Genomic DNA, 27949 nt, shown 5'->3' on the forward strand with positions numbered 1-27949 from the left:
GTTCACCAAATCGAACTGAATCGTTTGAAACGGTTCGCGTCTCCAGTAAGCACTAATCCACAAATTACTTAAGTTATTCGGTTTATAAACGTGCCTGACACTCCCTCTGACGCGAAATAAACCAATATCCCGAGTTATTCAGTTACTCCTAACAGTACATTGACTGAACTGCTAAAAGAGAACCGATGATGGGGTGTGCACAAGCAGAGCAGCTGGACCGAGTCTCGTCCTGCTGGGAGACGGCATCGCAGTATGTTAAGGGGCGTAACATTTCCGTCACACGCTTGAGGCATTCGGCCAATCACAACGCACTGGCTAGCTGGCCAATCAGAGCACACCTCGCTTTTTTAGAATGATGAGCTTTGTAAAAATCGATGCGTTTTAGAAAGGCGAGGCATAGAGGAGAAACAATAATGTACATTATATGGAAAATGTTTTTTTAACCTTAAACCGCATAAACATTGCATTACACCAAATACACAACATAATGTTCTTTTTAGCAACGTCATATGACCCCTTTAAAGCCATTCTCAGGTGTATTTTTGTTGTTTCAGTGATACTTGATGTGACTAATTACCAAGGAGTTGACAAAAAGGTAAACTGACACTGTACAGCAGATATTTAATGTTTATTTACAACATGATATTAACATTTCATCTCGTAAATACCATACTGAGATCATGCATTCAATATCAGAACAGTTTCAAATATACCTATACTTTAAAAAAGGTTTTGCTGAGTGTAACTGCTCATATTGCATCATTATAATCATGTTAGTAGAACATAAAAAGCAGAAGATAGGAAAATATAACTAAAATTGAAATATTATGATTTACAGTACAGTGAAAAAACATCATCGGATTGGAGAGACTGAAGCAGATTTTCTTTTTGTGCCATTGAATATCAGTCTAAGTTTCCATTTTATGACTACAGTTTTGGATATGGCATTATTTGTTCAATTACAGGGAACCTTGTTCTTGTAAACATCTACATTCAGTTCAGAGATCAATGTTAAATTACTTGCAATGCTTGTCAGTAGGCCTACAACATTATAGCAACTGATATACAAAGTGAATGTACTGTGGTTTACACGCCAGTGTTTATAGTACTACACTAAAACACTTCAGATTTAGTGTTCAAATTGACCAGTAAGGGGGAATATCAGTTGAGCACTCTGATTTCTTCTATACACCATTAGCGTTTTTAATTCTACTTAACCAAATAAATCTAACAGTTCATAAGCAAAGCTGAAAATGGAGCATAAATAAAGGTAGTGGAACATGTATGTTGGTTGAAAGATCACACTGACTGTGAATCTTTTGAAAGGAGAAATCCATTCCATACACTCTTAACACACAGGTGGAGCTCAAGTGGCAGTGAAAGATAGGGAGCTATTTAGTGATTTAAAACAAAGCAAATTATCATAACAAATGGGGACTTGAATTTAAAGAGGTAGTCGGGGCATATTCTGTAGTAGACAGAAAGAGACACCTCCTGATAAAAAAAAATGAGACCCATTATTTATGATATTAAGAGGCTTTCATTTGACAACTACACAGTGCATGAAAGAAAATGTTTGAATTGACATTATTGGCCAGGTTTGTTATTATTTAAACTGACACTGTAACAGAGAAGGAAGTGTCCCTAATGATAAAGGCTGCTTTTATGCAACAATAAACAATGAAAATCTTATATTGTTACATTCTATATAATCTGCAATGAGACATAATTATTGTCTTAAGAAGGTGCACATTACATTTACAAGGAAATTACTGCAGACGTCACACAAGGTTAAGGCGCAAGTGAGGTCCCCTTTAAATCAAACGAAGGACCAGAGGCAAACTATGGTTGGGATGGGAGCCATTTAAAGATGTTTTATTGTCATCTTTAGAGTGATTTGTGGCAAATTCTGCAAGGATCTGTTTTTAAGATGGCTGTAGGATTGGTGAATCCATTTCACTTTATCTAGTAAGACTGCATAGTTCAAGGTTTATTGTTTTCTAGTTTCCAATTATGAGAAGAGAATGGATTTCTCAAGAACAATGTCTATGGCAGTGCTGCCAAGATGTGTAATGTTTTGTTTATTGACATGCTCCCCATCATAAATGTCCAAATGGACTTTATTCCGCTCTGCAGATAGTAACAGCTCCCCCTTTTTACCATGCTGGCTTATAATGTTCAGTGTTAAAATGCAACCAAATGTGGTACACACCAAAATATATAACAAATAACTTTTACAATTCATTTGAAGCATTACCATATCCTTTCTAAGAAATCTAAACATCCTTGAAACTTCAATATTTTTCATGTGCCAGTTTACAAGATACATGGAAAAAAACAAGATAATAAAAAAGAGAGGCTATAAGTATTTAACACTGCTAATAATTCAAAAGACTGAATATAAAAAAAATATATATGAAAATGATTCTGCCATGAATGCTGTGCAGAATAATCGGTTTATGATGTAATTTTATACTGTCATGTCAAAATGAAAAGGAAAGTGAGAGGAAAAAACATCTGTATATTTAACTAAATATATAAAAATGAAATAAAATATTAAAGCCAGTCTTATATAGCATTATTATTTCCATCATTAAAAAAGCCCATTTGCAATATCATGCAGAGCAGGATAAATGTCCTTTTGTGTACATAAATTAAGCAACTAAAGAGGGTTGAGTTTGTGATAATGTGAAGATTCTCTTTTCATCGTAGCAACAGTTCCTGCCTGATGCTAAAGCTAGAAGGGCTTGCTTTAGCTCATCCATCTGAAGTCTACCATATGCCCCTGAATCATAACGACGGCCATAGTTAGTGGGGCTGAAAGATGAGGAAAAACCCATGGAGAAACCTGAGCCTGTAGCATCAAAACTTCCCCTTCTAGAGCCTGATCTTGAACCAGTTCTGGATCCAGACCTCGACCCTGAAGTTGATCCAGAGCCACTGATGCTGTATGGGCTGTAAAGGCCTTTACTTGACTGAGAGGACGCCTCTAGCAACCTCAGGCCAGATCCTTCCTCGATCATGCTTCTGTCCATGGCATCCTTGTATGAGATCTTGAGTTTTGTTTTGGGGCAGGTGAGGTATTTTGAATATCCACTAACATCTCTCAGTTTCTGTGCAGTGCGTGCATCTAGAGTGCCCTTCTTGACAGCATCATCCAACAATAGTCTTCCTGAAACATCCGGTTCAATCAAACCACCTGTTAGGTACTGGACTTCAAGGAAGCGTTGACCAGCTTCGTAGTAGAGCCAACCCTTCTTTAAGGCTTGAGCGGCGGACATTTTGGTTTTGGTTCTTGGATCTTCAAATCCCTGAAAAGCTTTCTGAGCAAGGTTGATACGTTCAACCATGATCTTGTCCACCAGCCCTTTGTTCATTGCATCAGCAACAGAGAATTTCTCTCCAGTGTTTGGGTCAATAATTCCTCCTGTGCATGCTTGTGCTTCTAGTAGTCTTTGACCGGTGATATTGTCAACTAGATTCCGATGCATAGCCTCCGTAACTGACACCTTTTCCAAAGTATCTGTATCTAAAATTCCAGCCACTGGTCCAGTTTCCTCGGTTGGATCAGTCCAGATTGTGGCCGGCGTCTTTATGGATGGAATTGGACTCATGGGATAGGATGAGCTGGATCCAAAGGAAGATGACCGAGATCTGAAGCCACTCATATTACCAGAGAGCATGTCTGCAAATTCAGTGATGGAAAGGGTACCAGCACGGTACTGGTCCAAAGATGACTGGTCTATGAGGCCCTTGGAGACTGCATCATCAATGTCATACTGCCGTCCAGACCTTCTGTCAATGATCATAGACTTAACAACACCATCTGATGATGAGGTGGTAATTTCTTCCCATTCACACTCTTGCTCTGCAAGCTCAATGTATGTTTGATGGTCAATGAGTCCTTTGCGGTATGCCTCATACACAGACATTTCTTTTCCCGTTTCTGGATCTACGATGACAACTCTACGTTTGCGGACTGAAGACTTGGAGGATGTCTTTCTTTCTCGTTTCTTTTCTTTCAGCAGTAAAAGTGAAAGTCCAGTTTCAGGGTCTGTCATGCAGCGCTCCATGAGCTGGAGGTAGGTCAAATTCTCTTCTGTGTTTGGATCAAAGAACCCCTTTGTGTCGTCAGAGGGATCAGTGAGAATACCATTCATCTCTTCATCAAAGAGACCCCGTTTGTAGGCCATTTCAACAGGCAGACGATGACTCTCTTCAGGATCAATGATTCCACCGGTGGCTATTTGAGCTTCAAGCAGACGGATACCATGGTCTTTCAGAATAAGACCTTTCTTCATAGCCTGGAACAGGGAGATCACCTTGCCAGAGTATGGATCTTTGTAGCCGGTCACAGCTCGTTCAGCAGAGAGGAGCTTATCTTTAAATTCTGGTCCCACGACTCCCATTTTTACAGCTTCAATGACATTCATTTTGAGATTTTTGATAGGATCAATCACATACCCAGTAGCTGCCTGAGCCTCCAGAAGTTCAAAGGCAGTGCCTGGTCTGATCATGTTCTTCTTCATGGCTTGGTAGACTGACAGTCGATCTTTGGTAGCCTCTACATACACACCTGCAATAGAGCTGATGCCTTCAAGATATTTCTTCAGGTCTTTACTAAGGTCCTCCACAGAAATGGTACCCTCCATGAGAGCGGTGTAGGTTTTCTGATCAATAATTTGAGAGCGCAACAACTCATCTGGGGTGATCTGCTTTCTAAGGCCCTTAAATAGAAGTCTCTTGTCTGCCAGAGACAACAATCGTAAGCCACTGTCTTTATCAACCTTGCATCTGTTAAGAAGTAGTGCATAAGACAGCTTTTCGTCTGTTGTAGGATCCATAAACTGTTTGACATCTCCACTTGGATCAGATATCCTGTCACTGGTTTCTTTGTTTATGTAACCACGTTGCATGGCGACATCAGTTGGGAGGAGAGACAACAATCGTACGCCACTGTCTTTATCAACCTTGCATCTGTTAAGAAGTAGTGCATAAGACAGCTTTTCGTCTGTTGTAGGATCCATAAACTGTTTGACATCTCCACTTGGATCAGATATCCTGTCACTGGTTTCTTTGTTTATGTAACCACGTTGCATGGCGACATCAATTGGGAGGTGGAAATAGTACTCTGGATCCATGAGGCCACCTGTTGCTAATTGGGCCTCCAAAAGCTTCATGGCATAATCCTCAGGAACGAGGTCCTTTTTCATGGCTTGGAACAAAGAAATCACTTTACCGCTATAGGGATCCTTGTAACCTGTGACTGCTCTTTCAGCAGACAAGAGTTTGTCATGGATCTCTGGGCCAACAAGACCCTTCCGGACGGCCTCATCAACTGTCAACAATTCATCTTTCACAGGGTCAGTGATGAATCCTGTTGCTGCTTGTGCTTCCAACAGATCTATGCCAATGTCAGGCTTTATGAGACCTCTCTTCATGGCTTGGTAGATGCTAACCTTAGCATAGTTATCTGAGAGTATTCCAGCAATGCTGCCTGTTCCAAAAAGATACTGCTTCACACTTGGCATCTCCATAACCTCCCGAATCGTTTTCTTGCCTTGTTTGAGCAGGTTGTAAAATTCGAGGTCTATAATGCGAGCTCTGTAAAGTTCATCAATAGTAACCCGGCGTCTGATGACATCACACGACATACTCTGCTCAGTCCTGATGATCTCTCTTTGTTCAATAATTTCAATTACAATAATGACCATTCTCTCTTTTGTGATTTTGCCGGAGCGGTACTGTTCAAGAAGCCTTTGTCTTTCCTCTTCTGGAAGCAAATCTGATTTCATGACTTCCCATAAAGTCACTTGTTTCCCTGCAAAACTCTCATGTGGTATGTCAATTTGAGTGTTAGCTAAGTCCATTTGTGCTTGCTCCTCAGTGTAAACATAGGATTTCTCAGCTTTCTCTGGAGTCTGGGCTTTAGAAACTGGCAACAGGACAATTCCAAACTCTTGATCAGTCATACAGCTCTCCTTCAATTGTTTGTATGTGACATTCTCATCTTTGTTAGGGTCAGTGAAACCTTTGATGTCATCTGTGGGGTCTTTAAAAGATTTGGCTAATTGCTTGCTGAAGTAGCCACGCTGAATGGCTATATCACTGGGAAGTCGATGGCTATTTACTGGATCAATTATCCCTCCAGTAGCCTCCTGAGCCTCTAGAAGAGGTATGGCATGTTCTCTTAGAACAAGCTGTTTTTGCATTGCTTGAAGAAGAGAGATCTTATTACCAGTGTATGGATCTTTGTAACCAGTAACCGCTTTCTCTGCGGATAGCAGTTTCTCATGAAGCTCTGGACCGACAATGCCAGCCTTAACAGCATCATCCACTGTAAATTTCTCATTCCTGATGGGATCAACTATGTAGCCAGTAGCTGCTTGGGCTTCTAGCAGGGACAAACCTGTGTTTGGTGTCAGTAGTTTCTGCTTTACTGCTTGGTAAATGCTGAGTTTTTCCTTGTTTTTTTCTAAAAATACCCCAGCAATACAATCAGAACCTCGCAAGTAGCGTTTGATGGAGTCACTAACTTCTGCGGGTTTCTTTTTGCCTTGTTGGATTTTATCATAGGTGTCTTTGTCAATGATTTTAGATTCAAGCAAGGAACTGGCTGGAACAGGACCTCTGAAACCTTCAAAGTTGTCCCATCTCTTCTTTTCTTTTTCATCCACTGTAGCGATCACAATCTTGATCAGTTTTTCAATAGTGATTTTTCCTGTTCTATACTGCCGAATAAATTCAATCCTTTGTTCTTCTGTGAAATATTCAGAGTTGATAATTTCCCAAATGGTGATTATTCTTCCTTTAAAAAGTCCACTGTGTAACTCAACCGTAGCATGGCTCAAGGTCTCTTTAGTTTGTGCGTCAGAAACTGGTTCCATTTCCTTTGACTTGATTGCCTTTTCTTTTAGTGGCAGCAATAGGAGACCAGTCTGCTTATCAGTGATGCATATTTTCAGCAGTTCAGCATAAGTGACATGTTCTTGTGTGTTGGGGTCAACAAATACTGTATTTGTGTCTGATGGGCTGCTTAAGTTTTGGGTCATCTCCTCATTTAGGTAACCACGTTTATATGCAATTTCTGGAGTTATGCGGTAACTTTTCTCAGGGTCAATAATTCCTCCAGTTGCAAGTTGAGCTTCCAGCAGACGGACACCTTGGTCTTTCTTAATGAGATCTTTTTGCATTGCCTCAAACAGGGATACAGTTTTTCCAGTATATGGATCTTTGTAACCACAAACAGCTCTTTCTGCAGACAACAATTTCTCATGCAGCTCTGGGCCAACAACACCACTTTTGACTGCTTCATCAACTGTGAGCTTTTGATTTTTCACTGGATCAATTATGAAGCCTGTTCCGGCTTGGGCCTCCAGAAGGTTAAGTGCAGGCTCTGTTCCAAGTAAGTCCTTCTTCATGGCTTCGTAGAAAGACATCTTTTCAGAAGTTGACTCAATCTGCACTCCAGCAATACTGTGTGTGCCCTTTAGGGCTTTCTTGACAGATTCTAGCTCAGACACCTCTTTAAGAGTAGCTTTTCCATTGTGCAATTTGTTGAATAAATCTTTATTAATAACCTTTGCTTCCAGAAGTTCAGATGCTGACACTGATGATCTCAAACCATCAAACGCAGGTTCCTTCATGTTCTCCTTGTCCTCTACAACAGTTATTACAATTCTAATTATTTTTTCAACTGTAATTTTGCCTGTCTTGTATTGACGGATAAGATCCTTTCTCTGATCTTCAGTGAAGTACTCAGAGTTTATGACCTCCCAGATGGTGACAGTCTTTCCTTTGAATCTTCCAAATAGAACTGTTAAGTTAGCCTTACTAAATACATCTTTAGTTTCCTCATCGGTATAAGTTCTTTCAATTTGGGCTGCTTGTTCTGTGATTGGTAGTAATGGAATGCCTGTCTCAGGATCTGGTTTGCATCGCTCCAGTAACTCACCGTAAGTGAGGCTATCCTGAGTGTTGGGGTCAATGAATGCTTTTTTGTCAGCAGGAGGGCTGGAAAGAACTTTGCTTAGGTCTTCATCGAGTTGACCTTGTGTGCATGCCATCTGGACAGGTATACGGTGGCTATTGACAGGATCAATTATCCCACCAGTTGCATATTGAGAGTCAAGAAGTTTAGAGGCCTGGTCCTCTGCGATTAAACCTTTTTTCATTGCTTCAAATAGTGAGATTGTATCTCCAGTGAATGGATCTTTGAATCCTGTGGCAGCCCGTTCGGCAGATAACAACTTGGTGTGCAACTCAGGTCCAATCAAGGTATCCTTCACAGCTTCACTGACGGAGAGTCTTCTGTTCTTAACAGGGTCAGTTATGTAACCAGACGCAGCTTGGGCTTCGAGAAGCATCATAGCTGTGCTTTGTGGAATCTTCTTGTCCTTCAAAGCTTGATAGATACTCATTTTCTGGTTGTGTTCAACTATTACACCGCCAATGCAGTCTTTACCTTTTAGGCACATCTTGACCTTGTCGTTCTTAGAAAGCTCTTGCACTGTTGTTTTGCCTTTCTTAAGCTTGTCGAAATCTTTTTTGCTGAGCACACCAATCTCATGAAGTCTGCTTGCAAGCACCTTGTCTCGGATTCCATCAAATGCCAGGGGTACATCTTTTTTCACACCATCCACTTCTGTAGAGCCATTTAGGACCTTCTTTGTTGTTTCTACCATGGTCATTTGAACTAACTCTTCTTCGGGGACATTGTCAGTTTGGATTTCAATCTCCTTGGTGCGGGATGGCTTCTGTGAACTCTGAAGCTGCTGGAGTTTTTCTCGCAAGTTCTTGTTTTCCTCTGCCAGAAGTTTCTCTTGTTCAATTCTTTTCTTTTCAAGTTCTTGCATTTCTTTTTGCTTGGAATGCATCTCTTCCTCAGCATCCTTTTGCTTTTTGATAGCAGCATCCATGGCAGACTGCAGTTTCTTTTTCTCCTCCTCCATTTGCTTCTTCTGATGCTCCTGTTCATCTTTGAGTGCTTCAGCCTTCTTAACTTCATCTTCAAATAGCTTCTCCAGCTTCTTTTTCTCTGCCTCAACAGCTTTCTCTTTGTTCAGCAGTGTTTCTTTTTCTGCTAAGAATGTTTGCTGGAGAATAGTCTTTTCCTGCTGCAACTGATCTTGTTGTACATTGGCCATCTGCGATAAAAAGTATAAAACAATAATTTATTTCAATGCATGACAAAAAAAATCAATGTACAAGGAATAATAAATTAATTTTTTATATAATATTGTTTTCGCTCTCGGCTGAATGAAGAAAATGGAGTTATTGACTAATTATAAAGTAAGTAAACAACTCTCCTGCTTAGATATCCCTACTTTGTGTCACATCAAAATGAAGCGACTTGAAAACGTGATGACTGTGTCAGTTTTTAGTGAGCATTCAGCTTGATGAAATGAAAGCTGTATCTTCGTGCCTGTGACAAAGTTTACAGAGCTTTTATGATGATGACCCGAAAATAAGTTGACTTAAAAAGAACAGCTGAACATCAGTTCACAAATAAAAAAACGGAGTGTCTATTTACAAGTGCAAATAGCCCGCCTTGTTGGCAGAGGCTATTTACACTAACTCCGCCAATCAACGTGTGATTACAAAGCATTACAAAAGACTATTGTCTAATAATAGCTCCAGTGGCGCAGATGGTAAAGTACGTGTTGAAGTCGGTTTTGACGTGATCGACCAGGGTTCGAATCCGCTTTTTGCCAAACTTTTTTTCCTACTTTTTCAAATCAGATATCACGTCGTTGTTATTGTTATTATTGCATACTGTTTTATATTGTACTACAATACTGAGGTGCAGATAATTGCCACTATCTGCAATAAGTAGTATAAATAGTAGAAAATCCTGCTAGGTGTTTTGTACTTAGTGTAAACATTAAGTGTAACAAGGACATGAATTATTGAATTACATATATATGTACACACAGTATATATAACTGCCTCCTCATTTTAAAACACCGCCGCACGCCACTGATATATATAATTTTACATTTTGAGATGGTTATATTTTTTCTTATATAATTACATAATAACATGCACCTGTCAGTGTACCTTTTAATTAATCTCTCTTATATGCTGTGGTGTCATATTTAGGCCTATATAGTGTTTTGTGTTCATGTGATTCTTTTGCTACAGCGATTTCCATTGGAAAGACAAACTGCTTACGCTAAACATGAAAAATCTGTTATCATTTACTTGCACCCATTTGTCACAAACCTAACTTGCTCTTGTAGAACTCAAAATATTTTGAAGAATGTTTTAATTGTTTTGTCCATACAATTAAAAGTAAAAAGGTTGAAAAATAGTAATGGACCCCATTGACTTTCATTGTACTGGAAAAAATACTTATACATTCTTCTAAATATCTTTAAGTTCCACAGAAGAAAGTCATACATGTTTGGAATCTGAAAACAATTATGATTTTTTTTTTAATTTTGAGGTAAACTATACCTTTAAGATGTATTTACATAATTATCTTTTCAGTTAAAATCTCTGTAACCACAGAATCCAATTAATACAGTAAACTATATAAATGACAACTTTACTGCATACTACAATAGATATTAATTGAAAGGTACACTAATATCTAACAAATTAACTACATTTAGTTCACTGAATAAATAAGTAAATTATGGAAATTTTAGGAAAATTACAACATTATATTGTCCAACTTACAGACATTAGATATTAATAACAAATAAAGTGATACCAATAACTTGCAAATATGGGCTGTATGACATAACTGTATACTAAATAAATGCATTTATGCTATTCAGTAATTATTTATACTGTATCATGGACACTGTAATGTAAAAAGGGACCAGAACATCTTTGTTCATGACAGTTGCAGGTTTTCTTACTACTGTGACTGGCAACATGCAATTTACATGAACAAAGGTTCAGAAGTTGTATGAAAACTGTTAATTGTTCATTAAGGGGTTTAAGGGTAATATGTAAAACACTAGGCCACAGTACTACGACATATAACAATACCTCTTTTGATTGTTTTTGTAAGTCAGCGGCCTCTTTTTTCAGTTTTTCTTTTTCTTTCTCAAGCTCTGCAATTGCTTTATGCAGACCATCAGCCTCTTTTTTGCTCTGCAGCCTTTGTACTTCCAACTTCTCAACAACAGTATGTTTTTCTGAAGTCTGTTTTTCTGTCTCCAGTAGGTGGGATTTGATTTCATCTGCTTGTTTCTTGAATTTTTTGGCTTCCTCCTCTGCTTTTGATTGAGCATCACTTAGCTGTGCCACTTTGATCTTCAGTTTTTCAGCCTCTGCAGTAATCTCTAATTGCCGCTTGCGTTCAGCCTCTAAGGATTTCTGGAAACCTTCAGTCTCCTGCTCCAGACGCTCCTGCATCTCCTTTTTGGCCTCCATTAGCTTTTGAGCCTCTACCTGTGCCTGATATTTCTGTTTCTGGAGCGTTTCAGCTTCTGCCTTTAGTTTTTTTGCCTCCTGAATGGCCTGTTTTTTCTCTTCCAGCATCTTATCAGCCAGTTCCCTCTGTTTTGCAAGATCAGACTCTGCAATTTGTCGTAATCTTGCAGCTTCTTGAGCCTCAATGTTGAGCCGTGCTGCCTCCTCCGCCAATTTTTTCATGTTCTCTGCCTCTTCCTCAAGAAGTTTCTTTGTGTTGTCCTTATCTTTCTTCATAAGCTCTTGGTTTTCCTTTTCAATTTTCAGTTTCAGTTTTAGTAAGTCTTCCATCTGAATCTTGACTTTAGAGAGCTCATCCTCTACTTGAGCCTTCTGCTTGATAGCATCACTGACCTCTTGTTTAAGTCGCTTAAGTTCATCATCAAGGATGGATTTCTGTTTGTCCGTCTCATCAAGTTGCACTTTAACCTTCACTAACTCCTCCTTAACCGAAGACTTCTGCTTCAGGGTCTTTTCTGCAAGCTTTTTGTACTTGGCCATTTCAGCATCAGCCTCTTGTTTTTGTTTTAAAGCAGCAGCTTCTGCCTCCGCCCGTCTGGAAGCTTCAGCCTCAGCTTCCTTCCTCATTTTTTCAGCATCTTCCTGGGCTTTTGCCTGTTTGGCAGCTTCAGCCTCAGCTGCCTGCTTTTGACGCTCTGCTTCCTCTGCTTTCTTCTGCAACAGGGCAGCCTCTTTTTCAGCATTGTCTTTAGCCTTTTCCGCATCTTGCGCCAGTTTCTTTGCTTTTTCAAACTCTCCCTTGAGTATATCCTGAGCCATGGTGCCTTTATTTTGCTGGAGAAGAACATCTTGGGCTTTCTGTTCAGCAGCAGAGCACTTTTGTGCAGCCTCTTTGACTAAAATGACCTGTTTCTCAGCTTCTTTCTCTGCAAGCTCCCTCTGCTTTTTGGCATCCTCCGCTAACTTTATAAGACGCTCAACCTCCTCTTGAGCTGCTTTGTGTTGCCTTGCTGCCTCTTCTTCTGCAGCTTGGATTTCTTTTACCTTGGCCTCTGCCTGTTTCCTTTTTTTCTCTTCTTCCAAAGCAAGTTTTCTGAATTTTTCTGCCTCTTCCTCTGCCTTCACTTTGCTCTTTTGTGTCTCATCTGCAATACCCTTCAATTTGTTAAGCTCAAGTTCAAGGTCCCGTTTGCCAGTTGAAGCCTTTTCGAAATTTAGCTTGAGAATGTGGATCTCCTCCTCCACCACTTTCCTCTGTTTCAAAGTTTCTTCTACAATTTTCTTTTGCCTGTTGAGCTCAGTGTCTGAGGACTTCTTTAAGTGATCAAGCTTTTCTTCGATCTCTTGCTTATGCTGTGACGCTTGATCTTCAAGAACTTTCCTCTGGTAGGCCTCGTCTTCGGCTTTTCTCTTTAGACGGTCATTTTCAGCCTCCTTCTCTTTCAAAGCGATCTCAGCCTCAGTTTTTAGACGGGTTGCCTCATTGATAGCTGCTAACTTTTCTTTGAGGATCTTCTCAGCCTCTACTCTCTGGCGGGCAGCTTCTTCTTCTGCGATCTGCCTGTGTTTCTTTGCTTCTTCTGCAACTGACCTCAATTTAGTCGCCTCCTCAGCCAGTTCCTTCATCTTGGTGGCCTCAGATTCAAGTAGTTGTTTGCTCTTTTCAGTGGTTGACATAGACTCTTTCTCAGCTTTGGATTTTATCTGCAACAAAACTTCCATCTCCTTCCTAACTTTGACCAGTTCCTCCTCCAGCTCTTTCTTCTGTTTAACGGCAGCATTAACATCATTTTTGAGACGCTGGAGCTCATTATCCAAGACAGTCCTCTGTTGTTCAGCATGCTCAAAATCTGCTCTTAACCGAATAAGCTCTTGCTCTGCTGCAAGCTTCTGTTTAGCCGTTTCTTCAGCCATCTTTCTTTGATTTTCCAGTTCCTTTTCGGCGGTCTCTTTCTGTTTAAGGGCAGCCTCCTCAGCTTTTGCTCTCTTCTTTGCCTCCCGTTTGGCCTCCTCCTCCTGTTTCTCTGCCTCCTCCTGAGCTGCAGTTTTTTTATTAGCCTCTTCCTCTGCCTGGAGCCGGAGCCGGAGAGCTTCATTAGCCTTCTGTCTCCATGTCTCTAGCTCCTTTTCTGCCTGCTCTCTCGCCTTATTTGCTTCGGCTTGCTGCTTTTTGAGATGTTCTGCCTCTTCTTGCAGTTGAATGACCATTACCTGCTCATGTTTGAGTGACTCTTCCAGTTTTGCTGTTAATGTCAATTGTTTACTCTCAAGCTGGGTGGCTGCAGTCTTCTTAGCCACCTCCTCTACCACTTGAATCTGTCGCTGCTTTTCCAACTCTGCTTGCTTCAGGTGCCTCTCAGCTTCCTCAGCTTGGAGCTTGAACTTCTCGAGATCCTCAAGGGCCTTCTTCTTCTCTTTGGCAGCCTCCTTTTCTGCCTCTGATTTCAGTTTCAGCTCCTCCACTGCCTTGCGTTTCTTCTGAGTCTCTTCAGCAACTTGTTTCCGAAGCTTTTCTGCCTCATCCTGCACTGCCTTTTGAAGTTTGTCAGCATCTGCCGCTTTGTCCCTGAGCTGCTGAAGTTCTGTTTCAGCAGTATTTTTTTGTTTCATCGTCGTCTCCAGCTGAAGCCGGATTATACGGATTTCTTCTTCAATTCTTGTGTGGCTTTGGAGCGCTTCCTCTACCTGTTGAGTCTTAGACTTGATTTCCTGCTCTGAAATGCTTTTGAGCTCCTTAAGCTCTCGTTGGATATTGTGCTTCTGTTTATCAGCATCGACAGCGACATCCTGTCGTTTGCTGACTTCGTCTTTCATTTTTGTCTTCAGCTCATTTGCCTCTTGTTCTGCTTTAACAATAGCCTTTTCCTGAGATTCAGCTAACTTTCTTTGCTTTTCTAGTTCGGCCTGCATTTCAGCCAGCTTTTTCCTCTCTTCCTCCTTTAGTCTTTTGGCAGCTTTCTGTATTAGTGGAGGTAAAAAGTCAGGGAAATAGGAACAAAGGTAAGCATTTAAGAGTTAGATATTACAGACACATGTAAGTACAAGTAAATGTAAGTACATGGACAAAGTAACAGGTAGTTAGGCTAAATAGTTATACTCAATTAAAAAACAACTTATGTAGTTGCAGAAGATTTATGAAGGATAATATAAAGTCACAATGTATGGTACACAAAATGAGACACAATCACTTGACAAAACACTACAGCTGGAATACTGAATGGCATCATGCTAATGAGGTGTTATTACTGGATATGGCTTTTTATGCTACATAAAAACTGTTGTTCACATATTTAAAATCCTAACTTGTGATTTTGAACACCGAAGAGTTGTGATTTTAATATTAAAATTTTGAATATAAAGGTTTACAGAAGGTGAACTCTTGAATCAAAGATGCCAATTATGGAAATTTAGCCTTTTCAAATTTTTCATTTTTACTGTAGAGAGTCACTGAAGAAAGAAGTATTTGAAAATGTATATATTTAAGGTTTTATAATGCATACAACAGAACAGCTTAGTGATGCAGCAAAGAAAGAATGACACCATAGAGAGGGAAAAAAAGAAGAAAATAGGTCTGATGAATGCCAAACAGTGTAGATTTTGACCAATCCAATAATATATATTAATGCATATATTATTTAATATTTGTGTGTATTTCTAAATAATGCAAATGTAATTAACAGGGGGACTGGATAAGGATGAACATGCATTTTGTGGACAATTTACCTCTTTAGTGCCCAAACATGACAAACATTCATCATGATAAAGCACTGGCAAGCAGTTTCAAGAAGCAAACAAGAAAATAAAGGTTAGAAAGGAAAATGGAAACAAAAAACAAGAAAACAACTACAGGAAGGGGTGAAGCATACTCATTAATCAACAATCAGAGCACAAAGGAATGATGGGTAAGAATGCTGCTTTCTATTTCCAAAAGCAACAGACAGAATCCAACCAGGAAATTAAACTAGAGAACAAATGTGGCATCCCCGCAACATGTTGCACCATGCATTAACTTTTATTTTTCTGGATGCTAGAAAATTGTAAGTTTGCTTCAGGCTGAAGGATACCTATACTAACTGAGAGCTCAATATAATGGAAGAGATATAAAAAAACCTCCTTAGTAGTAAACAGATCATGAGAGACATACATAGTGAAAGAAATGGGATGTGCTGCACCACTAGCATTAACATTACTGAAGACCTAGGTGAGCACCTCGATCGGTTAATTTTTTTATTTTCATAACTTTTACCTCTAGCACATGGCCAACAATAGCAAATTCAGTATTGTGTCACTCTTTAATAACTTAATTACAAATGTAACTGTGTCTCATATGGTTTGTATAGTGAAATACATACATATTTCTTACGTCCATACATCAATAAATTGAACTACACGAGTTACAGTTAGTGCTAGAGTACAAATTTGACACTTACCTCCTCATCCTCTAGACGGCGCTGTGTCTCAATAATGAATTTAATATACTGACTCGAAAGAGTCATCAGCTCACTGTAGCGTGTTCTCAGAGTCACATACTGAAAGATGGTTTTAAAGTTACTTAGCATGTCATATATGAAATACAATCAAGAAATAAAAGTCCAAGTATAACACTTTTAAGTTGCACATACAGTATGTTTATTTAATACATTTATCAGAATGAGATTCAAAAATAGATGGATGTCAGATATCAAAGGTACCTCTTGGATGATGTCATCAGATACAGACTCCATTTTGGTCTTCTTCAAAGGAGAAGCGATGGGCTCCACCAAAGCTTTATACGTCACCAGCTGAAGCTCATAATCCTGCATGAAAACATTCAGTCAGACTGCTACTCATAAATCATAAAACATGCATGCAGCGAAATGCACACACACCTTTGTGGCATCATTGTATGCTTTAGCATATTTCTGGCACTCATCCACCTTGTCCTTGTTCTTCTCAATCTCCTCAAGCAGTTTCTGTAAAGTGGATGGACATGACGTAAATAAAAAGATCAACTACATGATTTTAGATATAGGATAAATATTAAGAGCAGGGGTCACCAGACACGGTCCTGGAGGGCCGGTGCCCTGCAGAGTTTAGCTCCAACCCTAATCAAACACACCTGAAGCAGCTAATCAATGTCTTACTAGGTATACTTGGAACTTCCAGGGTGGTGTGTTGAGGCAAGTTGGAGCTAAACTTTGCAGGACACAGGCCCTCCAGGATCAAGTTTGGTGACCCCTGATTAAGAGGATATTCATTATATAAAGCATTGAGAATGATAAATTAATTAAAACTTTGTAGATAGATAGATAGATACCTTCTCCTGGTTCAGCTGTTCTTGAAGGGCTTTGCTGTCACCTATAGGCACAACATGAAGCTTGTCCTGCCTTTGTTTGGCATCTGCTATCCAGCGGATGAGCCAGTCATAGCTCTGTCTGTAGGCCTGCATTTGCCTACTTAGAAGGTCAAGTTCTCGCTGCCTTAGCTCAATCTGAGCAAACACAGCCTGCCAGCGGTCCTTCAGGTTGCCCACCAGCTGCCTGTAGTGCTCCAGCTCTATGTCCCGCTCACTGTGCAGCTGAGACATCCGGTCGTTCACCGCCGTAGCCCTCTGAAGCTCCTCTTCCAGACAGTCAAACGTGGATTGCTTGCCCTCTGCTTCTGTGCGCAGTTTCTAGGGTCAAGAAAGAAGATGAGAACATGAACATGTTTGTGATGTTACGTATCATTCAAGTTCACATAGGTAACCACTAACAATTATTTAATGCGTAATTGGGGTTTTGTGTGAGAGACAATGCACCTGGAGCTGTGTTTGGTTGGCCTCAACGTCTTTCTCATTAACAGGAACTTTGTTTACATCACGCAGTTTGTTTTCACACTTGTTGAGAATGTCTTCAGCTCCTTGTGTGCTGCGGATTACCATGTCAATGGTCTTCAGCCTTTATGGACAAAAATAGAATCAGCTTTATTTTATATGGAAAGGACAAAAAGATGACTTAGTGGGGAAAAGCAAAAAATTTTACTGAATACTTCATCTAAAAATGTTGGGGTCACTATTATTTTTCTTATTCAGCAAGGATGCATTAAATTGATCAAAAGTGACAGTAAAGACTTTTGCATTCTTACAAATCAACATATAAGAATGATTTCTGAAAAATCCTGCTTAGTTTAAACCCTGTCTGTGAAACCAGGCCTTAAAAATTTTTACCAACCCCCAACATTTGATTGGAAGAGTACTGTATATATTTAAAAAAAGAAAAAGGTAAGACTTGAGTCTTACTTGTCGAGATACACGGAGGAGAGACTGTAGACATGCACCATCTTTTTCTGGGTGATGTCTATTTCTGAGCGCAGGACAGGGGCGGAACTGGACTGCTGAGATGTGGCCAGCACTGCTTCACTCTTCTCCACCATCTTTTCCAGGTCTTTCTTTATACCCTCCAACTCAGCCTGCACCTTCTGTAGAACGAAGTGAGAATACACAAGTATATTAAGGTATGAAATAATATATATGGGGATTATAAACATTTTAACGACTGAAGCTGACATGCGCAGGCTCTTCATTTAAGATGCATTTAAAGGTATTTCTTCATCCAAAAACAGTCAATTCAATGGCATCAAGTTCAAAAAGATATAATGTATATTTAATGCAGTGCTTCTGCAGACCTTCTGTTCAGTGGCTCTGTGTGCACAGGCTTTGAGAGGCTCCTTGTCCACCAGCTCTCTGAGGCGGTTCACTGTGCGGCTCTCACAGCCATCCAGTCTCAGTCTCAGGTCCTTGATCTGGGTGATGTAACTCTTACACACTGACTCATCCTGTTCCCCTGAATAATTCAAATACTTAGTGTTAAAACAGCTCAAACTCTGATCCCAAAATACAATCCAAAATCAAAACCACACACAGATTTCTTGGAATGTCTCCTCAGTCATAATATTAGATTTATGTTGTATCTACACTACAGGCACACTACTGTTCAAATGTTTGGGGTCAGTCAGAATTGTTAACATTTTTGAAAGAACTCTCACCAAGGCTTTATTCATTTGATCAAAAATACAGTATAAACGGGTAATACTGTGAAACATTGTTACAATTCAAATGCCTAACTGTGGTAACACTTTATTTTAAGGTGTCCTTGTTACACGTTACATGTACTTACTATTATAATAACAATTAATTATGCATAATTACATGCAAGTAACCCTAAGCCAAACCCTAATCATATAGTAAGTACATGTAGTTAATTAATATTACTCAGCACTTAAATGTATAACTACACTGTAACAAGGACACCTTAAAATAAAGTGTAACCGTAACTGTTTCTGATTTTAATATATTAAAAAATATATTTATTCAAGCGTTCAGTCTTCAGTGTCTCACAATCCCTTAGAAATCAGTGTAATAATGCTGCTTTGATATCCAATAAATCATTTCTTCTTATTATCTATGGTGAAAACGAATGTGCTACTTAAAAACGGAGATGTGCATGCCAAAAATAAATCTTAAAAAAAAAAAAAAAACGTGCTGTTTTCATGAAAACTGAATCCATTTTTTTCAGGATTCTTTGATAAATGACAAGTTCAAAAGAGTGGCAATTATTTGAAATAGAAACCTTTTATTACATTATAAATGTCTTTACTGTGAATTTTGATCAATTTAATGCATCCTTTCTGAATAAAACAATTAATTTCTTAACCCCAAGCCTTTAAACAGTAATGTATATTTTCACATGAAATCAAGCTGACATAGTTAGAAGCATTTGCATTCAAGAGCTTGTGTAGAGAATGTCTCAAGGTTTAAAGTAAATCAGTTCATTTGCACACTTTTAAGTACATACACCACATTTCAAAATGTAAAATAGTGAAGAAATCTCAGTAATTTGAAAATGACATCACACAAGTGAACAAACTAATTAAAGACATGATGCTTAGAAACAGCAACACACTCTGCTCCATTAGCAACACATTGGAGTCAAAGGGGAAGAAGGCAAAATGCACAAAGTGTGATGCAAATAATAACATCAAACAAATAATTTGCAGTTTATTAATAAAGAAATCCACACTGTGATCTTTACCTGGTACGCTTCCCTTTTGGATGAAAACAGGTTCTGAAAAATAAGTCTTGCAGTCATAATGGGAGGTGGCTCTAACCAGAATTTTCAAACTGTGCTGTCATAAAAAACAGGGTTGTTCCTGGGGCCAAGACGGCATTGTCTATGTGCAATCTCATTCTTTGATGAACAGTGAAAGTGATGGATGGTTTCTATACATCTGAACAAACCCGCCACCCTAACCTGACACCTACCTTGTTCAACAGAGCGTAGCAAGTTATCATAGTGTTGAGTGGCTTTGCTGTAACTGTTTTCTGCTTGCAAACGATCGTCAGCACCGAAGAGCTCAGAATCCTGACTGTCACGCAGGAAGGCCTGATAGTGCTCCTCCAGGTTCTTCAGGGTCAGTCGATATTCCTCAACTCTCAAAGTCTTAAACTACATAAAAATAGAGAACAGAATGTGTCACCTAATTAATATTCATGAGTATATTTATATGTGCTTTTCAGATCATTTGTATGCATCTGCATGCAATGAAATAATACATAATATTTACAGTGTTATTTAACAGTTATTTAAAGTGATGTATGATATATTGGATCAGTTTTCAGACAATATTATTTTATTACTTAATTTTATTTATCATTGCAATCGAAATATATTGGCCGATACTGAATACTGAATTGTGCATGCTCAAATTGAACTACCATTCAAAAGTTTGGGGTCAGTGAGATTTTTTAATGTTTTTGAACATCTCACCATTGTTGCATTCATTTGATCAAAATACAGGAAAAACTGTAATACTGTGAAATATCATGAAAATTCAAAATAACTATTTTCTACTTGAATATATTTTACAATGTAATTTATTATTCTGATGGCAAAACTACATTTTTAGAAGCCATTAGTGTCACATGAACTTTCAAATATCATTGTAATATGCCGGTGCTCAAGAAATATTTCATATTGTTATCATTATATGTTGAGCTGCAGTTGTGCTGCTAATTCTAATAATAATATTAATATTCTTGTTAAATATACGGTTCAACATTTTTAAGTAGATGTTTTTTATAAAATCAACAAATGTCTTTAGACATTTTACAAAATGTAATGCATCCTTGCTGAAGCAAATTATTTTTACATACTGTACATTATGATACTGTGATGTCTATTTTTTCATTTCTAAGTATATAATGGCATATAATTTTGTGTCAGCCATTTATTGTAATAATTTCCATCATTTCATAAATATTGGTGCATATTTGTTGTAGTATTTTGTACTACGACTTTGTACTAAGTTTCTGAATACCAAAAAAGGGTGTGTGTGCAAGTTACCATGATTAAATTCCAGGAGTTGATAAGCAGGAAATCTCGAATGAGGTACTGCCAGGACAGCAGGCTCTTCATATCTACATGCAGCTTTCGCCAAAGGACCATCAGCCTCTGCAGACTCGCATCTAACCTGAGGTTCAAAACAGAATTAAAGATAAGGTGGCAAAGCCAAAGGCTGATCAGAAGGATTCAGTTTATCCAGCAAACATTTGACATGAATCACAACAAAACCACACATCTCGACTCAAAAGTCAAAGACAGAGATAAAAGGAGTATGTGGAATTTGAATGTGCAGCCAACTAAAGCAAGGGAGGTCAAATGAGACTAGACTTGTGCACTCGTATCAGGCTGTACTGTGTTACCCAGAACTGACGTCCACGGCCTCTTTGTTGGTGGGAGGGATGATAAAACAGATGGACGGTACTGTGGCCTCGTTTCCACTGGAGTTATGCACTTTCCAGTTGTACGGTTGGGAGTTGTTCACCAGGACACACTCATCTCCTTTGTGTACTGTGATCTGGGTCAAAAGAATGAAGAATGTTATTCTGCAGTGATTAATATGGATTATATTTTGTTCTGTGACTAATAGCAAGACAAGTTATTGAGTGAGGCTGACTGCTGCTTAGCCTGTGTAATAAAATATTCATGCTTAATTGTAATTTATTATGGAAATCATACATGTGATACACCATTTTTTAAAAGAGGGACTGTGATAAAGGAAGGCAAATAAAAAATGTGTTTCAAAACATAGGTTACGTGTCCTCAATTGTACCCCCAGGATTAATTCGGCTTTTTTTATTACCAATGTATGCAAACAAAACAAGCGACAGAGTGTTTACCTCCATTTGTTTGAAGTCGCAGACAGCCTGAATGGGTAATTTGCCTTTGACAGGGTAAGCTGTGTTCCTCGGCTTTAGCTGGATAATGGTCTTGGCTCTCCGGTTGAGACCCTCCAGGTGAGTCTTGAATTCGTTTAGCTGTTCTTTTTCTTCCTGAAGGTCAGAGAGATAACTTTGTATTTATATTGCATACATTTCAAATTAAATTAAATTAAATTAAATGACTGAATTAAGAGTTTCAAAGGATCTCTAATCTAATAACATAATCTGAATGGTCAAATAAGTAATCACCCAGCACTAAATACATTTTGGTGTTTATTGGTTTTTAAAATCCCAGACATATTAACACCTACCAATGCATCCTGTAGAAGATCCTCTAGCCGTGTGACTGTGATAGAGCGTTCACACACATACTTCTTCTTCATCATGTCCTCCATCTTCTTCATCCTCTCTTCAGCCTCTTTAACATCTGAGAAGAACTGTAGAACAGAAAAATTGGTTAGGAGATCAAAATAATTCAGCTGAAGTCGATTTTAATAGAGATGAAGATCTGTTTGTCTGTAACCATGGGTTCTGAACTGTCAACAAGAATATCTACAAGCACAGAGTTTTATTAAAGTATGTACCTGGAAGTAAGCTGTGTTTTCCTTCAGATGACTCTCAATGCAGCAGCACAGCTGAAGGATCCAGCTCCACTGAGTCTGAAGAGCTGCAGTGAAAGCCTACAGAAGAACAGATTACAACCATTTAAACACAGAATTATCTCCTAAAATATACAATGGAGTCAAAAGGTCCTCATTGAAAATCTAATATAATTGAAGCCTGGAAATAGAAAGTTTCAGGACTTTAAAAAAATGTAAAACAAACTTTGCCAGCTTAAAAAATATGAAAATATTAAATATTCTGCACAAATAAGTAAAATACTTTTTTGTATTATATTAGTCATATAAACATAGATACTATAAGTCTATAAGACTCATTTACTCTAGTATTTTGCTTTGGACAAACACAAACAATAAATGATTAATTGTAAATTTTGTACCTCCACAGTTTTCCTGGCAGGATGGCCTTCTTTTAACAGTTTGTCTCCAGTCATCTGGACATTGTTCACTCTCTTCTCTCTCTGTTCAAGATCTCGCATCAAACCCTACAAGATAGCACAGGAACATCAGCTATTATTGTCAAATGCAATTAAAATGACACCATAGAGCTATTTTAGTGCAGGTCGAATCATGTTCAGATGTGCTGGTGGTCTTACAGAATAGTTATCTTTCTTGGCAGTCATGTTGGAGTTTCGGTCGCTCCAGTCATAGTTCACTTCCTCCTCTTCTTTCTCGTTCAGCCACATCAGCTCTTTTGTGGCGGCCACAACAAAAGCATGCAGCTGATCCAAACTCCACAGCCGTGACTTGGAAGCATTCTGAGGTGGAAAATTCAACGAAACTTAACCAACAAACAAATTGGCTAATTCTATTTCAAAAGGCTTTGTATGTTATGAGTTTGCTATGAAGATATTTTAAGATCCATAAAATATCCATAAAATTCAACAAAAGTGTAAGCTCTAAATTTAAGAGCGTACCAGCAGTTTAGCATACTGAAGGTCCAGTTTGCCCAAGTATTCTCGATAGGCTCCCTTACTGACTTGAGTCAACTGATTCTGAGAAGAGAGAAAATTATGTTGTTTTTTAGATGAAAGTCAGTACGGTCTTAGACATTCTTAACTTACATATGGAGTGTAAGATACTATTTGAATTATTAATACTGTTTAAAAAGCAAATGGTTTATTGAGAACAGTATTGTTTGTACTTGAGTATCCAGGTTGCTTTATTTAAAGTACACAGTATAAAACATATAATATGCAATATATATTTTAAATATATAAATATCACTCAATGCTACCATTACTCAGTTCACATGCAATTAAGTTACCCAATCAGAAGAGAGGTGATTTATGCAAATCTTAAAGATACAGTAACAAAAACTTGTACAAAGTTTAGGGAACACAATATCTACTAAGTGTAAAATGTCTCATTTTAAGACTAACTGGATACAGAAATATGTATTAAAACTAGGGCTGCACGATTAATTATGACAAAAATCATAATTGTCGATTATTCCCTTGAAATTGTAATTGCGATTATTAATTAAGATTATCACAATTTACATTGAATGATCTTTATACCATTGTTTGATGCAACTGCATGCCGTATTTTTATATGAAAATAAACAAGCTGAAAACACTAACTGAAAAACCTTTAGTGCTTTTCTATAGTATTAAGCCTCAAATGTCAAATATACATCGGATTGGTTTCTTCTTTAAATGATAAAAAAAGTAAAAATATGAATGGTATTATAATGTTATACTAAAACTAAAACAATGGAAAAACCCCTAAGATAACGTGTAGAAAGAAAAAAACATATCTTAAGCGTGCAGAATAACATAAGTGGACTTTGAACGATTAATTGCCGCTCTGAACGATTACGTAATTGTGGCATCTGTAATTGTAATTGCGATTAGAAATTTGATTAATTGTGCAGCCCTAATTAAAACAATGCATTAAATTACCTCATCAGCCCGCGCACGATCAATCTTGTATTTGAATTCCTCGATGGACTGATGAAGGCCACGATGGCTACCGAGCTGAGACTCCACAGAGGGCAGATCTTCGCCCCACTCTGCCCCATCAATCCGTCTCTGGTTCTCCTCCACCCAAGACAGGAGGTCATGAATGTACTTGAGAGTGACTTCATCAAGCTCAGGTCTTACGCGCTGGGGAGACTGCTGTAATGTTTGCATGTGGGAGATCTGGGTCATGGGCACCTGCGACACCGTCACACCTGACTTCAGACGCAGATTAAACTCACTGCGCAGGTTAACCAGATGCTCGTGGAGACGATACACCCTGAGAGAACCAAGAGGAGCAATTACTGATGCTGTTATGAAGATTCTGTGAGATATCATTTATTATAGATATTATTAGATATCGATATTATTAGTGCTGTCAAACCATTAATCGCGATTAATCATCCAAAATAAAGGTTTTTGTTTACATAATATATGTGGGTATACTGTGTATATTTATTATGTATATATAAATACAAACACATGCATGTATATATTTAAGAAAAATATGCTGTTTACATATTAGATATATTTATAATATAAAATATAAGAATATAAATGTATATACATGTAAATATTTTCAAAATATATACTGTATATGTGTGTATTTATATATACATAATAAATATACACAGTACACACATTATGTAAATAAAAACTTTTATTTTGGATGCGATTAATCGTTTGACAGCACTAATTATTATTAATTGTTGTTTATGCAGTTTTAATTGCCATTTAATACATACTTCCTTTAAAGCAGCTGTCTTAGATATTGATGATAATATTTATTTTAGATATTATTAGATATAAAGATATTATTATTGCTATTTAAGCCTTTTAATTGCTATTTAATACGTTTTCTGCAAAGCAGCTTGCTTAGATATTATTATGAAGCAGCTTTACAGAAAATAGTGCCATACAAATAAAGGCAAAAAAAAAAAAAATTTGGAATAGTTTAACTTTTTTTTTTTTTTTTTAATGTAAACATTTTCAGGTGACAGGAACAACTAAAGTTTTCATAATTTTAAAAAGTTGCAAATTAATGATTAAATAAATGAATAAATAGTAAAGCATTCATATTACGGTTTAGTTCTAGTTCTCACTGAATTTCTTAACGATATGAAGTAAAATATTATACTGACCGCCTGTACATCTGTTCTGCCTGTAGATGGCGCCCCTCTTTAAGTAATTGCACATCATTGAAAAGGTATCGGATCATGTTTTCGGCCTTGTTCAGATCTGCTTCTATCTCAGACGCATGCTGGATAGGCTTTCCCGCACTCAGCAGACGTATGTCCTACAATAACAGCAAAATATTATTATAGTGCTATTTGCTACAGGTTTTTCTTCTTGAAAGCTACTGGGATTTTAAACAAAGGAATAAAATGGGTTTATATCTCACCGTTTGTAACAGTGTTTCCACCTGGTTGAGCTGTTCCTCGCATAAACCTGACTCCATTTGCACCTTACTGACTATTCGCTGCAGACGCTCCAGCCTGTACATATAACATGCAAATACTCTTACACACTGTGCATAATTCACTACAAGCAAAACAGCCATGAAATAGTAAGAATGTAATGGCTGGACATAGGCTAAACTAAACTAGACAATATTCAGACTTTACAGGCATTCAACATTTAATACATTAGAAAAAAGTCAGTCGAATCACTCACACCCTCCTCTGACGGAGCAGGTATTCCAGTCCATGGCTGTCATTCACAAAAGCCATGACTAATAATCCTAATAATGCTGAATTCCAGTACAGAGACAGTTTTCCCAGAGTGGAGGCGCACAGAATCAGCTATTGATATTAAGAAGTGCTTCTATAACTTATCAGACTCATAAACATTCTGCAGAGCAGCAGAGAGTCTGTCTTGTGACAAATCTTTTTGAAAGCGACGCCCTGTTTGCTTGTGAAAAATGCTGTTTAATAACAATATGAAAAGCCATTTTAACAATTGGAATCTTTAAAGTAAGGCATTTGGAACCGAAAACTGAAGGGGAAAGTAAGTCAAATGAAAAATATATATATATTTATATAGGTTAAGTTATATATTTACATATAAGTCAAATTGCACATTTGTTAATTCAGTAAAATAGTATTAATGTTCAAGATGTGATAATTATCAATTAGTATGGTTGCAGTTTCTTTTTAGGGCAAGTCACTTCACTCTGCAGATCTTTATTTTTCTTGAAACGTAACTTAAATGAGGTCTAAACAATCAGTTTGTTTAGATTTTGTTCAAAACATTGGTCAGATCTGAGCACTAGGCTACAGCATCATACATTTTACTTCTTTAGTTCAATACTTTTTGACCCATGGTATTATCATTATTATTGCCAAATGCCCCTGTAAATAGTTCAGATTATTCAAATGAGTCATGATACAAAGAAAGAAAGAATGTGTAAGAAATGTACCACATTAGAAGTTAATCCACAGATTTCTCACCTTTCAAACTCTGAGCGCAACAGTTTCTCTCGTTCCAGAATGGCCACATGCAGGCGTCCCCACTCCTTCTCCACATCGATGGGGTGGTAGCTGGGGGAAACCTTGATCTGACCCGCCTGCACAGCACCCTGGTGACAAACAAACCCCAAACATAAAGTCAAATCTAAGTAAAAACTGTACTATATGCTTGTTTAAAAGGCCATTTAATTTACCTCCAAAGACTTGTAAATGAGCTTGGAACGATTTTTGTCAGTCTCCTTGGCTGGTAGTTCAGTCTCCTTGAACTTCAAAAACTGACGCCAGAGAACCTACAACAAAATAAGAAAGAGAAATGGTCATATCACAATCTTTTTTCAAAAAATTGTTTTGAATGTTTTTCTATAGTACTTCAAACATATGTATTTGTGGACTCAAAATAATGACAAAGCTATTTTGTACATTTCATAACACTTCTAGCTGGTAAATAATAAAAGTAAATTACTATACCAAATCATAATTACACATGTAAATATGCACATGCAGGATCATTAAACCCATGGATCATGAGACTAACCTCAATTTCCTCATAGCTGGAGGGGAACTTGCGTTCCTCAAACACGATAATGTGATGTCTGATCCACTGGAGTAACATGGTCACCAGCTCGTAATATTCCTGCCAGCGCAACTCCAATTCCTGTGCACGTCGATAAAAAATGTATTTCACTGAATACAAACCATCTCAATGGCCTATGATACCTGTATAACTTCTTATACTTTCAAAACACTCACATTGGCCTTGACTCCATCCCGAACGTCAGGAACTCTTGGCATGACATCATACAAAGAGGACACATATGTGATGATGGACTTCTCGTCTGGGTGTGGCACATCCACATCTGCAGAAAGGGAAAACAAACTATTATCAGTGTGTACACTATCGTACAAAGGTTTGCTTACCACAGCTGCAATTATTTGATTAAAAATACAGTTTTAAGCAATACTATTGTGAAATATCATTACAACTTTATAACTACAAGAATAACTGTTTTCTAATTTAATATGTGACCCTGGACCACAAAACCAGTCATAAGGGTCAATTTTTTGAAATTTAGATTTATACATCATCTGAAAGCTGAATAAATAAGCTTTCCATTGATGTATGGTTTGTTAGGATAGGACAATATTTGGCCGAGATACAACTGGAACTGAAAATCTGGAATCTGAGGGTGCAAAAAAATCAAAATATTGAGAAAATCGCCTTTAAAGTTGTCCAAATTAAGTTTTAGCAATGCATATTACTAATCAAAAATT

General features: G+C 37.9%; 1 protein-coding gene across 6 annotated transcripts in view; it reads right to left on the reverse strand.

The window, feature by feature from the left end:
* Positions 1–612: 612 nt before the first annotated feature.
* The window catches only part of LOC107697034 (plectin-like), a 108418-nt gene continuing 81081 nt past the window's right edge, over positions 613–27949 (reverse strand). For 4 of the 6 annotated variants that reach the window (XM_016497668.1, XM_016497705.1, XM_016497688.1 and 1 more), the window contains 27 exons: positions 27428–27534; positions 27213–27332; positions 26872–26967; positions 26660–26787; positions 25612–25705; positions 25352–25506; positions 24153–24489; positions 23166–23243; positions 22845–23006; positions 22629–22733; positions 22213–22308; positions 21940–22065; positions 21587–21739; positions 21110–21264; positions 20751–20877; positions 19670–19853; positions 19440–19472; positions 18034–18191; positions 17648–17826; positions 17168–17306; positions 16685–17041; positions 16257–16340; positions 16080–16184; positions 15819–15917; positions 11002–14346; positions 4971–9146; positions 613–4787 (listed from right to left, as the gene is read on the reverse strand). In XM_016497668.1, coding sequence (XP_016353154.1) covers positions 2655–4787; positions 4971–9146; positions 11002–14346; positions 15819–15917; positions 16080–16184; positions 16257–16340; positions 16685–17041; positions 17168–17306; positions 17648–17826; positions 18034–18191; positions 19440–19472; positions 19670–19853; positions 20751–20877; positions 21110–21264; positions 21587–21739; positions 21940–22065; positions 22213–22308; positions 22629–22733; positions 22845–23006; positions 23166–23243; positions 24153–24489; positions 25352–25506; positions 25612–25705; positions 26660–26787; positions 26872–26967; positions 27213–27332; positions 27428–27534 — 13031 coding nt within the window. In that variant the 3' untranslated portion in view covers positions 613–2654. The remainder of the gene's footprint in view (positions 4788–4970; positions 9147–11001; positions 14347–15818; positions 15918–16079; positions 16185–16256; positions 16341–16684; positions 17042–17167; positions 17307–17647; positions 17827–18033; positions 18192–19439; positions 19473–19669; positions 19854–20750; positions 20878–21109; positions 21265–21586; positions 21740–21939; positions 22066–22212; positions 22309–22628; positions 22734–22844; positions 23007–23165; positions 23244–24152; positions 24490–25351; positions 25507–25611; positions 25706–26659; positions 26788–26871; positions 26968–27212; positions 27333–27427; positions 27535–27949) is intronic. The other 2 variants (XM_016497676.1, XM_016497697.1) reach the window with 1 other exon arrangement.

Source organism: Sinocyclocheilus anshuiensis, unplaced genomic scaffold (assembly GCF_001515605.1).
Source record: "Sinocyclocheilus anshuiensis isolate Anshui unplaced genomic scaffold, SAMN03320099.WGS_v1.1 scaffold1038, whole genome shotgun sequence".
Taxonomy (NCBI): Eukaryota; Metazoa; Chordata; class Actinopteri; order Cypriniformes; family Cyprinidae; genus Sinocyclocheilus; species Sinocyclocheilus anshuiensis.